At 43.0% G+C, this 15,895-nt stretch overlaps 1 protein-coding gene across 1 annotated transcript in view; it reads right to left on the bottom strand.

Moving 5' to 3' along the window:
* The window catches only part of LOC126195687 (uncharacterized), a 590,609-nt gene that overhangs the window by 51,887 nt on the left and 522,827 nt on the right, over positions 1-15,895 (bottom strand). Inside the window, exon 3 of the mRNA XM_049934315.1 lies at positions 7,739-7,874. Coding sequence (XP_049790272.1) covers positions 7,739-7,874 — 136 coding nt within the window. The remainder of the gene's footprint in view (positions 1-7,738; positions 7,875-15,895) is intronic.

Here is a 15,895-nt window from a genome sequence, read left to right as displayed (position 1 = left end):
TCTGGGAAACTCTATAGTACGATATTTTCCACATATCCACCATGCGTAGCAATAATATGGCGTAGTCTCTGAATGAAATTACCCGAAACCTTTGACAACGTGTCTGGCGGAATGGCTTCACATGCAGATGAGATGTACTGCTTCAGCTGTTCAATTCTTTCTGGATTCTGGCGGTACACCTGGTCTTTCAAGTGTCCCCACAGAAAGAAGTCACAGGGGTTCATGTCTGGCGAATAGGGAGGCCAATCCACGCCGCCTCCTGTATGTTTCGGATAGCCCAAAGCAATCACACGATCATCGAAATATTCATTCAGGAAATTAAAGACGTCGGCCGTGCGATGTGGCCGGGCACCATCTTGCATAAACCACGAGGTGTTCGCAGTGTCGTCTAAGGCAGTTTGTAACGCCACAAATTCACGTAGAATGTCCAGATAGCGTGATGCAGTAATCGTTTCGGATCTAAAAAATGGGCCAATGATTACTTTGGAAGACATGGCGGCCCAGACCAGTACTTTTTGAGGATGCAGGGACGATGGGACTGCAACATGGGGCTTTTCGGTTCCCCATATGCGCCAGTTCTGTTTATTGACGAAGCCGTCCAGGTAAAAATAAGCTTCGTCAGTAAACCAAATGCTGCCCACATGCATATCGCCGTCATCAATCCTGTGCACTATATCGTTAGCGAATGTCTCTCGTGCAGCAATGGTAGCGGCGCTGAGGGGTTGCCGCGTTTGAATTTTGTATGGATAGAGGTGTAAACTCTGGCGCATGAGACGATACGTGGACGTTGGCGTCATTTGGACCGCAGCTGCAACACGGCGAACGGAAACCCGAGGCCGCTGTTGGATCACCTGCTGCACTAGCTGCGCGTTGCCCTCTGTGGTTGCCGTACGCGGTCGCCCTACCTTTCCAGCACGTTCATCCGTCACGTTCCCAGTCTGTTGAAATTTTTCAAACAGATCCTTTATTGTATCGCTTTTCGGTCCTTTGGTTACATTAAACCTCCGTTGAAAACTTCGTCTTGTTGCAACAACACTGTGTTCTAGGCGGTGGAATTCCAACACCAGAAAAATCCTCTGTTCTAAGGAATAAACCATGTTGTCTACAGCACACTTGCACGTTGTGAACAGCACACGCTTACAGCAGAAAGACGACGTACAGAATGGCGCACCCACAGACTGCGTTGTCTTCTATATCTTTCACATCACTTGCAGCGCCATCTGTTGTTGAAAATTGTAACTACTGTAATTTCGAAAGTTTGTCCGCCTGAAAATGTACTGTTGTCCCAAGCATATTGCAACAAACGGTGTATTTCTATCGCTGCTCGTTTAGTTTTTATTGCCGTTTCAAATATACCGGTCATTTTTGAAACACCCTGTATACCGGTTGAAGATCATCGCTTCAGGATATGTGATCAGGAGACAAGGGCAGTAGCGGGTCTGAACCACATATTGGTGTCTACCAATTACTCAGCCTACATGCGGTCTTGCACAATACGTTGTTGCAAGGGGCTGCCCGCTCCCTGTACGTGTAACTGCTTCTGTCACTGGTTCGATATATAAAGACATGCCATCCTTAGGCCATTATTGTATCATACTTCCATGTGGCGAAACTTCTTGATGCGTGAATGGTGCTTCAGGTTACGTGTATACATGCATATAAAGTAAGTTCTTCACAAAGTTTTAGCTGCTGCATGAACCCAAGCAGTCAGCACTGGAACGTAATAGCGCGGAATTTTCGGCGGCACCATCAGAAGAAGGAAATTTCATCGTATGGGGACTAAAAAGTGAAAAATTTTATGTGAAATGACACAAATGTATCTGAACGTGAACAGCTGTATGATGATGAAGCTGTCGGTTCGAAACTGGAAACGGCGCTATTTAAATAAATAAATAGCAATATAAGCAGTGGCTGGTTTCTGTTACCTGCTCTGCAATAATTAGCCTGTATTTTGTAGACAGCCGTGGGCTCAGAATGTCAATTTTCGACAAAATAGCATATAGGTATTGTGTGCCCGTGATCTATTTAAAAGGCGCTGGTATCTAGATTTGACCTACAAGTTGTGTGGATCTTATCCTGCCATGAAACCAGCCCATTTCGAAAACTGGGACGTTTGTTTGTGTTGTTACTTTGCATTAAGAACGACTGTTTGTAAAGGATGCCGTCGGCCACCCTTCATTTACAAGTTGTGTGTTCAAATGTGTGTGAAATCTTATGGGACTTAACTGCTAAGGTCATCAGTCCCTAAGCTTACAGTCTACTTAACCTAAATTATCCAAAATACCAACACACACACCCATGCCCGAGGGAGGACTCGAACCTCCGCCCGGACCAGCCACACAGTCCATGACTGCAGCGTCATAGACCGCTCGGCTAATCCCGCGCGGCTTTACAAGTTGCTATATATGTCGTTTTCCTCTGTAACTGACCCAATTCGAAGCCTATATCGTAATTTTGTCGTTTTGAAATTTATATAAAGAACTTCTCGCTGTACTTCACACCATTATCATCGTTCTAGTGTGAGAATTGCACTAATTTTAAATTCACACTGTTGTTACTACTGCTGGCTGTTTGATGTTCGTCTTTTAGTGTTTTTATTTTAAGTTAAGAATTTGTTTGCTCATTAACCTCTTTTTATTGTTCTGCTGTGGAAATTACAATTTTGTTAATGTTTAGCTTCTGTAACAACTTACCAGCTGTACGGTATTTACTGCCCAGTGCGAAGAAACAGTGCCTCTGGTGCGTGTGTGGTTGTAATGTACACTATCTGATCAAAAACTATGGACAGGTATTAGTGGAAATTATTATGGAATGTGTCCAACCTTCATATTTATGATTGCTTGAACTGTGCTGGGAATACTTTCAGTGAGGTGTCGGAATGTCTATGGAGGAATGACAGCCCACTCTCTTTTGAAGACCCGAAACAAGGAATGTAGTAATATGTCCACGCGTCTGGAGCGAAGTCGGCCTTCTAACTCACTATGAAAGAGTACTACCCGGTTTAGTTTGAGACTCTTGGGAGGGCACTCCATTTCAGGAGAGTTACTGCCCATAAACCGTTCCGTCGCAGATACTGCTTTATCACAGGAAACGTGGTCATTCTGATACGATCATTGTTCCGACACGGTACACTATGTGGCAAAATAGGTTTATATCCTTCCGCTTTTAGAGTTTCCTTAAGTGCAATAAGGAGAGCCACACACTAACTACGATAAATACTCCCGTGCCGTAACATACCCTACTCCGTACTTCACTGTTGGCATTACACATGATGGTAGGTAACATTCTCCAGGCATTCACCGACTCAAACCTTTCTATCGGATTGCCACAGGGTACAATGCGATTCATCTTTGCAAAGTATTAGTTTCTAGTCATCCAATGTCCAGGGATCGTTTACGTCATCTCAAGCTCCGGTTATCATTGGCTATAGAAATGTGTGAGTTATAAAGAGCTGCTTGACCACTGTACGCCATTCCTTTTAGCGCCCCGCCCACAGTGATTATGCTAGAAGGACTGCTGGTAAGACTTTGGAACTTATGAGTGCTTCCTTACGCTGATTCCATGCGACTTCTTACAACTACCCTCCGCAATGCTCGGCCGTCCCTGTCCGGCACTACATGAAGTCTGCCTGGTATTCATAGAAAAACTTGCCTTTCATACACTACTGGCCACTAAAATTGCTACACCACGAAGATGACGTGCTACAGACGCGAAATTTAACCGACAGGAAGAAGATGCTGTGATATGCAATTGATTAGCTTATCAGACCATTCACACAAGGTTGGTGCCGGTGGCGACAGCTACAACGTGCTGACATGAGGAAAGTTTCCACCCGATTTCTCATACACAAACAGCAGTTGACCGGCGTTGCCTGGTGAAACGTTGTTGTGATGCCTCGTGTAAGGAGGAGAAATGCGTACCATCACGTTTCCGACTTTGATAAAGGTCGGATTGTATCCTATCGCGATTGCTGTTTATCGTATCGCGACATTGCTGCTCGCGTTGGTCGAGATCCAATCTGTTAGCGGAATATGGAATCGGTGGTTTCGGAGGGTAATACGGAACGCCGTGCTGGATCCCAGCGGCCTCGTATCACTAGCAGTCGAGATGACAAGCATCTTATTCTCATGGTTGTAACGGATCGTGCAGCCACGTCTCGATCCCTGAGTCAACAGATGGGGACGTTTGCCAGACAACAACCATCTGCACGAACAGTTCGACGACGCTTGCAGGAGCATGGACTATCAGCTCGGAGACCATGGCTGCGGTTACCCTTGACGCTGCATCACAGACAGGAGCACCTGCGATGGTGTGTACTCAACGACGAACCTGGGTGCACGAATCCAGTTTCTGTTTACAGCATCATGATGGTCTCACCCGTATTTGGCGACATCGCGGTGAACGCATACTGGAAGCGTGTATTCGTCATCGACATACTGGCGTATCACCCGGCGTGATGGTATGGAGTGACATTGGTTACACGTCTCGGTCACCTCTTGTTCGCACTGACGGCACTTTGAACAGTGGACGTTACATTTCAGATGTGTTACGACCCGTGGCTCTACCCTTCATTCGATCCCTGAGAAACCCTACATTTCAGCTGGATAATGGACGACCGCATGTTGCAGGATCTGTGCAGGCCTTTCTGAATATAGAAAATGTTCGACTGCTGCCCTGGCCAGCACATTCTCCAGATCTTTCACCAATTGAAAACGTCTGGTCAATGGTGGCCGAGCAGCTGGCTCATCACAATACGCCATTCACTACTCTTGATGAACTGTGGTATCGTGTTGAAGCTGCATGGGCAGCTGTACCTGTACACGCCATCGAAGCTCTGTTTGACTCAATGCCCAGGCGTATCAAGGCCGTTATTACGGCCAGGGCTGGTTGTTCTGGATACTGATTTCTTAAGATCTGTGACCCAAATTGCGTGGCTCTACCCTTCATTCGATCGCTGCGAAACCCTACATTTCAGCAGGATCATGCACGACCACATGTTGCAGGTCCTGTACGGGCCTTTCTGGATACAGAAAATGTTCGACTGCTGCCCTGGCCAGCACATTCTCCAGATCTCTCACCAATTGAAAACGTCTGGTCAATGGTGGCCGAGCAACTGGGTCGTCACAATACGCCAGTCACTACTCTTGATGAACTGTGGTATCGTGTTGAAGCTGCATGTGCAGCTGTACCTGTACACGCTATCCAAGCTCTGTTTGACTCAATGTCCAGGAGTATCAAGGCCGTCATTACGGCCAGAGGTGGCAGTTCTGGGTACAGATTTCTGAGGATCTATGCACCCAAACTGCGTGAAAATGTAATCACATGTCAGTTCTAGTATAATATATTTGTCCAGTGTATATCCGTTTATCATCTGAATTTCTTCTTGGTGTAGCAGTTTTAATGGCCAGTAGTGTATATGTGTATCTACAATCGTAACCGGTTTGCACGCTAGTAAGGAATATGACATTTTGTCTATTTGCATGATTTGGAAAATGGGTTCAGGTAACCCGAAATAAGTCATCAATTAAATAAAACAAACTGAATCTTTCATATTTGGCTGTTTTCTACATCGAACGTCACAACAGTCAATTTGGGTAATTTTAGAACGGTTCAAATTTTCCGGAGGGGTGTGTTACTCAGGTGATATCGAAAGACTAGACTACGTTCGATGTCAGTGAGCTCTCCTGCCCGACCCATTCCGCTGTTCCTGCCTTTCTACTGACATCTAGTGGTCAGTTCCGCATTTTGTAAGTGTGTCCAGATACTTTTGACCATAGAATGTATACGCGCGTCATGTGGTATCATGTTTGTGATGAATGACGACAGAGGAGCGAAAGGATGAATTACCGTACCACCACGTACGCTGCTCGAGTACTACCAAGGAGGCTCCAGGCTTAGCACCACTGTCTGACAAACGGATCAGCATCAGCCGTGTGACATGCTCTCACTACATGAGTGTGGTGGTGAGGTTTCGAATTTGAGGGACTGGCATAAACTGTCGTGATCATTAATTTTATGCCTCTGACAGCAGTCCATCTCTTATGGTGTTTATTTAGTTTCTCTCTTTCCAGTGGGCCGATAGTTCATTACCTTCTTTGACAATCAGTTTTCTGTCAACGTAATCCATTTCATTCTATTCTCTTCTATCTTGTCATTAACTGAAAAGATTTTTAAGTCTGTTCTTTTAGTTTCATTCCTTATTTTATTCATTTTATTACAGCCTCTTATATATTCCTGAATTTCACATTTGCTGCCTGTGCACGTGACTTTTCTTGTTTTGTTAGAACCATACACAACAGTAGGTTCAGTCATAATTAATAGAATTTCTTTTATGTTTCTTTTCTTGTTTTTCTTCCCAAAGTTATTCCAATTGTTCCACAGATAGCTTCTTCGTTTCTTCGTCATAGATAAAACTAATATCACATCCCAGGTAATTGAAATGGGACACTTGTTCTACAATTTTCCCATTTGTTATTGTTTTCGATCTAACTGGATTCTTTCCTTTGAAAGCCATTATCCTTGTCTTATTTGAAGATTTAATTAAGTTGTAATATATAGCGTTTTGGCACAATGCTCTTTGTAAATTAGCTTCTCTTTCTTGTATAGTTACCTAGTCATCAGCATATAAAAGAGTATTTAGTGGATCCTATTTTAATTGTTAACTGTATTTCATCTTTCCACTTCATAGCTACATCGTCAATGTGTAAATTAAATAAAGTGGGTGACAGTCTGCACTCTTTTCAAACATACTGATTCTCTAAAATTTCATGGGATATTTTCGAACCTGGACTTACAAATATTTCTGTATTTACAGACGGATTCTTTATGGTATTAATGAGGTGTTTACGAAAACCTTTTATCTCCAGTATTCACCATAAGAGAGATCTTTTTAGCTTATGAAAGGCTTTCTTATAATCAGTACATGCTAAATGCGCTAGTAAACCGAATAGGAGAGGCAATAAGAAAGAGAGAGGAAATTATAGAAGAAGGAAGGAAGGAAGGAAGACAGGGCTTAACCTCCCGTAAACATATAGAGGAATAAGATTACTAAATGGAAGATAAAATTCATGGCAAAATTCTTAATCAAATATCACAATCTGTCGGTGAAGCAATAAGAGCAGAATCACACTCAGGCTGCAGAAACGGACGTTCGTGTAAGGATAATATATTTGTAATAAGGCAAATTATTGACAAACTTCGGGAATGGGACTTAGAAATTTGACACTTTCCTACGCCTGTAATACAAGTATATTCTGTAATATTAGTGGTTATTTATAACTGATTAGAAATTGAAGAGAGAAATAAAATAATTTTCGAATATGTGGCGTGGTCAGACAGGAATCTAAGAGTATAGCTTAAATTAATGTGACTGTAACGAGCAGCAATGATATCTATAATTCCTGGCTCGTCACAAATATTTGGCTGCTCGTTTGCGCGGGTGTGGTCAAGCAGAAGCCCAAGGGGATAGCTTTGCTGTGAAATATTTAACTGTCTGAGAAGAGGAGGGGAGAGAGGGCTTTGCGCATGCAGAAGGTGAAGTGCTTCATATCTCACTTCAGTTAGCAGCAGAAGCGTGTCTTAGCTTTAACGTATTTTGGATCTCCTACCCTTTTTGGAGCGATAGTGACGGTTAAAATTTCTACCACCGCCAGGATACCAACAGGCTACTTTCAGAGTCTAGAGTCATGTCACAGATTCGCGACAGCGACCTCGGCAACGGAGTCTGTGTGGTACTCACGTATGACGGCGAGCTCCCTCTCGTCGGAGCGCTTGGTGTAGATGGGCGCCTGTGTGGACACCTCGCACGAGTACAGGCCCGATGCCTCGAACCGCATGTCGCGCAGCCACAGGTGGTTCTCGTCGCTCACGTTGCGCTGAAACAGACAGGCGGGCCGTCGTCCGTCATCAGCCAGTCTCAACCCTCACAGGCCGCGAGCTGCCGGGTGATGTTTCCTCGAAATCAGTTTTCAAAGAGTCAGTGATTAATTACTTGAATAAGTACTACTCGATTGCTCGTTTTCTACAACAAAGGAGAAGTACACCGTTTCTGTACTGTGGCCGACAGCCATTAGTGTAGTGTGCCAAACTTTCCGACGTACTGAGTTCCTGGACAGTTGAGTGACATTAGCTCAATTTGTGTTGTTTTTAGGGTTCCGTATCTCAGCCCGCTAAGAACGTAACCCTGCTGGGATCATTTTGTTGTCTGTCTGTCTGTCTGTCCGACTGTTAAGAATGCTATTTCTCAGGAACAGGTACAAGTTGATATTTATGTCGTCTATTGTCCCCTGACAGTATAAAACATCTAAGTTGGTAAGCTGATGTAGTCAAAAGATACTGCCACGTTTCATTTTTTACACTCGTAGCACTAGCTCATCAAACACTGTAGGGTACTTGCCGTCGACCTAGAATGGAAGGGTTCACAGTACAACTAAAGGAAAAGGTCCGAAGGCGGTTAATTTGTTATAATACCACAAGAAAAATGGTATTTTTTTTTTGTTATCCGTCTGTCTCTCAGCCTGCTACGACTTCTTTTTCTCGGGAAAGGGGGGACGTACCACGTCAAATTTTATGTCACATACTGAGGTCTATGGCTCCTGGCGGTGCAAAAAATTTCAGCTTGTAGGCTGAAGCAAACAAAAGATACCGCCATTTATGTCACATATTTTGATATTTTGCCTCAGTTTAAAGCTTAATCGGCATTGAAGTTACCCAATCAGGCCATTCCGCCATCAAATTCAAACCGCCTGCCAGAGCGGTGTCGACAAATATGTTTTTCGTTTGGTTTCCTAAACCCGAACTAAAGAGACATACAAAAATTGGACATGGGGCTGTAGCGAGAATCTCACCCGAGTCGAAGGCTGACCAGTCTCATGCGCTGTCTTCTACGCTATGAGAACAACTGACACTAATTTTGTCTGGCTGGCCACTTGAATTTGTGCGCGAAACTGCCCGATTGGCCATCTTCAGTGCTAATTAATTGGGAAAGAGAACAACGTAACGAATTTGTTCTTAACAATTAAACAATTAATCCTCAGCACAACATGACCTGCAGTGCTCTTCCAATGTTTCCATACTGTTTCTGACCGCCCTATATATATGGAGCCATCGGTGGCTGAATCGTAATCGCACCTACCCGGATTTTTATAGCACAGCCTTTAATGTATTAGGCTCAAAGTAGTAAATGAAACTACGTAACAGTTTTCATTTTATTCCATCCCCCGAGCGAGAGCAGGGGTAACAGCGCCCATAACTTCTTTTCTAACGAGTCTGATCGGCGCCGTTCGCAGAAAACTGATTAGCCATGCAATGCACAGGAGATGCAGCTGTACTGGTCTACTTCGCCGATATTTATTTTACCTTGTTAAAAGAGACTGAGAGATCACTTCCTTTATACGAAAGAAAATTTTGACGTTGTAAACGAGTCCATAGTTATCTGCCGGACTGCATAGTCTCTTTTATCTACGCAGCTATTTACCCCATTAAACCACTATGGCAGATAGTTCTGTGTACAATAACAAGTGGACAGTATAATATAGTTGACTCACAAGGTTTTTACTTTATACTGTGAGTGGAAGAAATGTTTGATGTCATTTAAAAGTTTCGTAGAAGATACGTTGGAGGTATATTAAGGAACATCTCTGGAGGCTTTACTTTACGGAAACTAAAAAGACCATGGAAATAATTTTGCAGTGATTAAAGGAATTTTAACCAAAGACAGCAAGTGAAGAGCGCAAGTTTTACGTTCTTATCTGTCTATTTTACGAAAAAACAGACAAAGTCTGTAATCAGTAATAGAATTCACTGATTACACGACAGATTGAACAAATATTTGTTCCATGGAATTTCTTTGGAGCAACAAAGTCAGAGAATCGCTATACGTTTCCATAGTCACATAAAAGTCAATACGCAGAAAAGAATATTTTTGACGGCAATAAGTTTTCTCCTCCCATTACAGAGGAAGAACTTGTGATGACGTGTGAACAGAATGTATCACAATCACGAAGAAAAGTTACGGGGAAAACATTGCTAAATAGTGACCATTCTGAACCAATGCGGTGTGCATGACGAGGGTTTGCATCCACTCTCGTTTCATTTGCCCGCCTATTGCTACTGCATTGCTACAGTACTTTACTCCAAACTAGAAAGTAATAGTGTTCCAGTTATAAAAACTGGTACATTATCATATATATAGGCAACTTCACAAAATCCTTGAAAAATATGTTAAGGATTGGAAACTATGGAGCTACGTTTTACAACAACACCAACATGGTTAAACTACAACTCAGCGGTAAACTGGCCTACAGTGGTGTAGTTAGAGTAACTTGCAATCGCTGTGCAAAAGTGTATGTTGCTCAGTCAGGCAGCGCTGTGGCAGTTAAGTTATCGAAACACGAGAGAAGCTGGAGACTAGAAGAAGCAGATTCCTTTTTAATATTACAGCCGAACTTTGTCACAGATCGGGTTCTGAAGTGTAGATAATCTGGATCAGCGGCTATTTATTAAAATGGTGAATGATGCTCTTGACAAGGATCATGGTGTCGTAGATGTTTTCTTAGATCTGTAGAGGCGTTTTGATGCTCTTGGACAAGAAAGTCTACTGAATAAGGTAGAATTTCTTGGGACAAGATACTTAGTTACTGACTGGTTCCGATCGTACGTAGTAGACGGAGTGCACACTGAGATAACACAACCCTGAAATAAGGTTAAACGTCAACTAAATACTTACGGGAAGCAAAATACGTTAATGAAATTGTAGAATAAATTTTCAAAGCTATACATATTTGTCGGTATATAAGACATTTCTAATACATAAACATATTTTTAGTTTGTCGATCGTTGTTTTATTATCTCAAATTACTGGTTTCGGGCTATGTAGCCTATCTTCATCATTATCATAGATGCAGAGCAACCAGTCCTCACGGAAACACTATCAACTTTATTGCCCTATACTCAGTATGTACGGTAAGAATCGATACTTTAGATTTGATCGCCGCCTTAGTCGTGATTGGACGAATTTTCCGTCTTAGTAGGTACGGGCGCAGGCATAGAAGCCAGAGCAGCGGAAACTGAGGTGTGAGGATGGAGCGAAGAGGACGGCAGTGAGTCGGTTGGTGGCCAGCAGCCAAGTAAGTCAGCTGGGAGCCGGTTCGCCGTAGATATGGGCTGTTTAAATGACCAAAGGTCGACGCAGGGCATGGAGGAGCGGCTATGGACATCACAGATCGGGATGGCAACCGGTCTCTTCGCCTGGTGGCGAACGAGGGTGGCAAACCCAGCAAGAAATGCCGACAAGTGGCGTCGCTCACTAGAGCTGAGGCGGAGCAAATAAAATGTTGTTTAATGGCTTGTAGTAATTCCGTTTCAGTTGGCAGTTTTGAGTTTTGAGTGATGAGTACAGCGTACAGAGAGGAGAGAGAATGCATGCTGTGAGTGCAACGGCGCTGTCGTCAACACAGCATAGGTTCGTGGAGGTATGTTCCGTCTGTGCAACTAACTGAAGGCAGTTTGTTTATTGCCGTACGCGTTTCGCTTCTTTTATTTCTGAAGCATTTTCAGTGGTCTGTAATACATGTTTCTTTTTATACATACAATAAACATGTTATGTGGCTGTTATAATATCTTGCCATGTTACATTTTTCCGTAGTTTTCTATTGTTTTTTAGGCTAGAATCAACTTTAGTAGAACGAAAGTTGATGCTACAGATGTTGAAAAAATGGTTCAAATGGCTCTAAGCACTATGGGACTTAACATCCGAGGTCATCAGTCCCCTAGGCTTAGAACTACTTAAACCTAACTAACCTAAGGACAGCACACACATCCATGCCCGAGGCAGGATTCGAACCTGCGACCGTAGCAGCCGCGTGGTTCCGGACTAAAGCGCCTAGAACCACTCATCCACCACGGCCGGCTACATATGTTGATTCTAACCTAAAAAACAAGAGAAAAATACAAAAAATATAACATAGCAACATATTGTAACTACCACATAATACGTTTATTGTATGTATAAAAAGAAACATCTATTACATGCCACAGAAGATGCTTCAGAAATAACAGAAGCAAAACGCGTACGGCAATGAACTAACTGCCTTCAGTTAGTTGCATAGAAAGCACATATTTCCACTAATTTTAAAGCAACTAAGGTAAGACAGAAAACAGAAAAAATGACAGTAGTGTCTGCATTTTGTTTCTTCAGATGCGCTGCCGTGTGTTTAAGTCTCTCGAAACGAGACTTCTGTGAATTATTTTTCTTACTATTTTGAGAGTGTCGTCTATATTGTATATACAGATAGAATTCAATAAATAATGCAGCACCTTTTTTTCTCATAGCAGGTCGGTCTTATTCAGGATTATATCACACCATATTATTCTCTACTCATTTGGCCATAAGAACCTATTTTTCAACATAATCTTCGTTCATTGCGACGGCGTTACGCCACCGTATTGGTATGCCCGCATGGTACCACACTACCAGTCGACGTAGGAGCGAACATTTTGGTGCATCATGAATAGCCTCCCCATGACCCGCGTACAGCTTCGCACGGAGTGCGTCCCTCATTGGGCCAAACATATAGAAGTCGGAAGGTTTGATATACGGGCTGTAGGATGAATGAGGAGAAACAGGCAGTGAAGTTTTGTGAGCTCCTCTCGGGAGCGCAGACTTGTGTCAGGCCAGGCACTATCACGGAGGAGGAGAGGTTCGTTTGCATTTTTGTGGCGACGAACACGCTGAAAGCATTCCTTCAATTTCCGAGTGTGGGACAATACCCTTCAGAGTTGATCGTTGAATCATATGGGAGGATATAAAACAGAATAACTCATTAAAGACCCAGAAAACAGACGCCTTTAATGGCTGAGAGTGCGGCTTTGAACTTTTTCTTCGGAGGAGAGGTGGTGTGGCGCCAGTCCATGGATTTCCGTTTTGTTTCCAGTTGGAAGTGATGAGCGCATGTTTGATCGCCTGTGACGATGTTCGACAAAAAATTGTCAACCATAAATCTTGTAACGCGCTAGCAGTTCCAGACAGATAGTCCTTCGTTGCTCTTCATGGTCTTCTCTTAGGTGGCATACACCTTTGTCTATGACTGAATCAGAACTACCAACAGAGACCTCTAGTGGAGCAGCAAGGTGTTGGTGATCCGTTGATCACAATAAATGACAGTGCACTCACATTCAACACTTCAGGAATCACAGCTGTGTGTCACCGACTGACACGCGGGAGATTTGGCAGTTTTGCGCGACCGTTTTGTGATGATGACAGTGGCCTCGCCCAAAGACTTCCCGTGCTTTTGTTCACTGCCAGGTCTCCGTTGACATTGTGCAAGCTGCTCAGAATAAATGCGATGCTCTGGTTTTCCGTGAAAAGATAGTCGTGTCTCTGCTTGGAACGCTCCTCCGTTACAGACGCCATTTTGAGGGCTACGTATAGCGTCGCCACGTTTGAGAACTTCATGAAACTACAGAGGCTGAAGCGGGAATAATACATGATGTTCCACAACAAATCCGCATTTCTTCAACAGAAATTGCCCGATAAAAAAATTTATTTCGTTACTTATTGAACGCCACTCGTACATTTAAGTACACTAATTGTGTAGTCTATATCTACATGGATACTCTGCAAATCACATTTAACTGCCTGGCAGAGGGTTCATCGAACCACCTTCACAATTCTCTATTATTCCAATCTCGTATAGCGCGCGGGAAGAATGAACACTTGTATCTTTCCGTACGAGCTCTGATTTCCCTTATTTTATCTTGGCGATCGTGCCTCTTTATGTAATTCGGTGTCAACAAAATATTTTCGCATTCGGAGGAGAAAGTTGGTGATTGGAATTTCGTGAGAAGATTCCGTCGCAACGAAAAGCGCCTTTCTTTTAATGACGTCCAGCCCAAATCCTGTATCATTTCTGTGACACTCTCTCCCATATTTCGCGATAACTTTCTTTGAACTTTTTCGGTGTACTCAGTCAGTCCTATATGGTAAGGATCCAACATCGCTCATCAGTATTCTAAAAGTGGACGGACAAGCGTAGTGTAGGAAGTCTCCTTAGTAGCTCTGTTACATTTTCTAAGTGTCCTGCCAATAAAACGCAGTCTTTGGTTAGCCTTCCCACAACATTTTCTGTGTGTTCCTTCCAATTTAAATTGTTCGTAATTGTAATACCTAGGAATTTAGTTGAATTTACGGCTTTTAGATTAGACTGATTTATCGTGTAACCGAAGTTTAACACGTTCCTTTTAGCACTCATGTGGATGACCTCACACTTTACGTTATTTAAGGTGAACTGCCACTTTTCGCACCATTCCGATATTTCTTCTAAATCGTTTTGCAGTTTGTTTTGATCTTCTGATGACTTTGTTAGTCGATAAACGACAGCGTCATCTGCAAACAACCGAAGACGGCTGCTCAAATTGTCTCCCAAATCGTTTATATAGATAAGAAACAGCAAAGGGCATATAGCACTACCTCGGGGAACGCCAGAAATCATTTCTGTTTTACTCGATGACTTCCGTCAATTACTACGAACTGTGACCTCGCTGACAGGAAATCAAGATCCAGTCACATAAGTGAGACGATATTCCATAAGCAAATTCACTACTAGCCGGTTGTGTGGTAGTGTCAAAAGCCTTCTGGAAATCCAAAAATACGGAATCGATCTGAAACCCCTTGTCATAGACACTCAGCACTTCATGTTAGTAAAAGCTAGTTGTGTTTCACAGGAACGATGTTTTCTAAACCCATGTTGACTGTGTGTTAATAGACCACATTTTCTTCGAGGTAATTCATTATGTTCGAACACAATATATGTTCTAAAATCCTGCTGCATATCGACGTTAACGATATGGACCTGTAATTTAGTGGATTAATCCTACTACCTTTCTTGAATATTGGTGTGACCTGTGCAACTTTCCAGTCTTTGGGTACGGATATTTCGTCGAGCGAACGGTTGTATATGATTATTAAGTATGGAGCTAATGCATCAGCATACTCCGAAAGGAACCCAATTGGTATACAGTCTGGACCAGAAGACTTGCTTTTATTAAGTGATTTAAGTTGCTTCACTACTCCGAGGATATTTACTTCTATGTTACTCACGTTGGCAGCTGTTTTCGATTCGAATTCTGGAATATTTACTTCGTCTTCTTTTGTGAAGGCATTTCGGAAGGCTGTATTTAGTAACTCTGCTTTGGCAGCACTGTCTTCGATGGTGCCCGCATCTCGTGGTCGTGCGGTAGCGTTCTCGCTTCCCACGCCCGGGTTCCTGGGTTCGATTCCCGGCGGGGTCAGGGATTTTCTCTGCCTCGTGATGGCTGAGTGTTGTGTGCTGTCCTTAGGTTAGTTAGGTTTAAGTAGTTCTAAGTTCTAGGGGACTGATGACCATAGATGTTAAGTCCCATAGTGCTCAGAGCCATTTGAACCTTTTTCTTTCTTCGATGGTATCTCCATTGCTATCGTGCAGAGAAGGCATTGATTGTTTCTTGCCGCTAACATATTTCACATATGACCAGAATCGCTTTGGATTTTCTGTCAGGTTTCGAGACAAAGTTTCGTTGTGGAAACTGTTATAAGCATCTCGCATCGAAGTCCGCGCTAAATTTCGAGCTTCTGTAAAAGATCGCCAATCTTGGGGATTTTGCGCCTGTTTAAATTTGGCATGTTTGCTTCGTTGTTTCTGCAACGAGGATCAGCTCGGTCGTTTGTTAATTTATTTGGCATAAATCTCTCAATTGCTGCCGATACCATTTCATTGAATCTAAGCCACATCTGGTCTACACTTATATTATTAATTTGGAATGAGTGGAGATCGTCTCTTAGGAAGACATCAAGTGAATTTTTATCTGATCTGATGAATAGGTATATTTTTCGCTTATTTTTCGAGGATTTGGGGATTAC

Source organism: Schistocerca nitens, chromosome 7 (genome assembly GCF_023898315.1).
Source record: "Schistocerca nitens isolate TAMUIC-IGC-003100 chromosome 7, iqSchNite1.1, whole genome shotgun sequence".
NCBI lineage: Eukaryota > Metazoa > Arthropoda > Insecta > Orthoptera > Acrididae > Schistocerca > Schistocerca nitens.
Note: the sequence above shows the minus strand (reverse complement) of the source record. Positions and strands in the feature narration are given on the sequence as shown.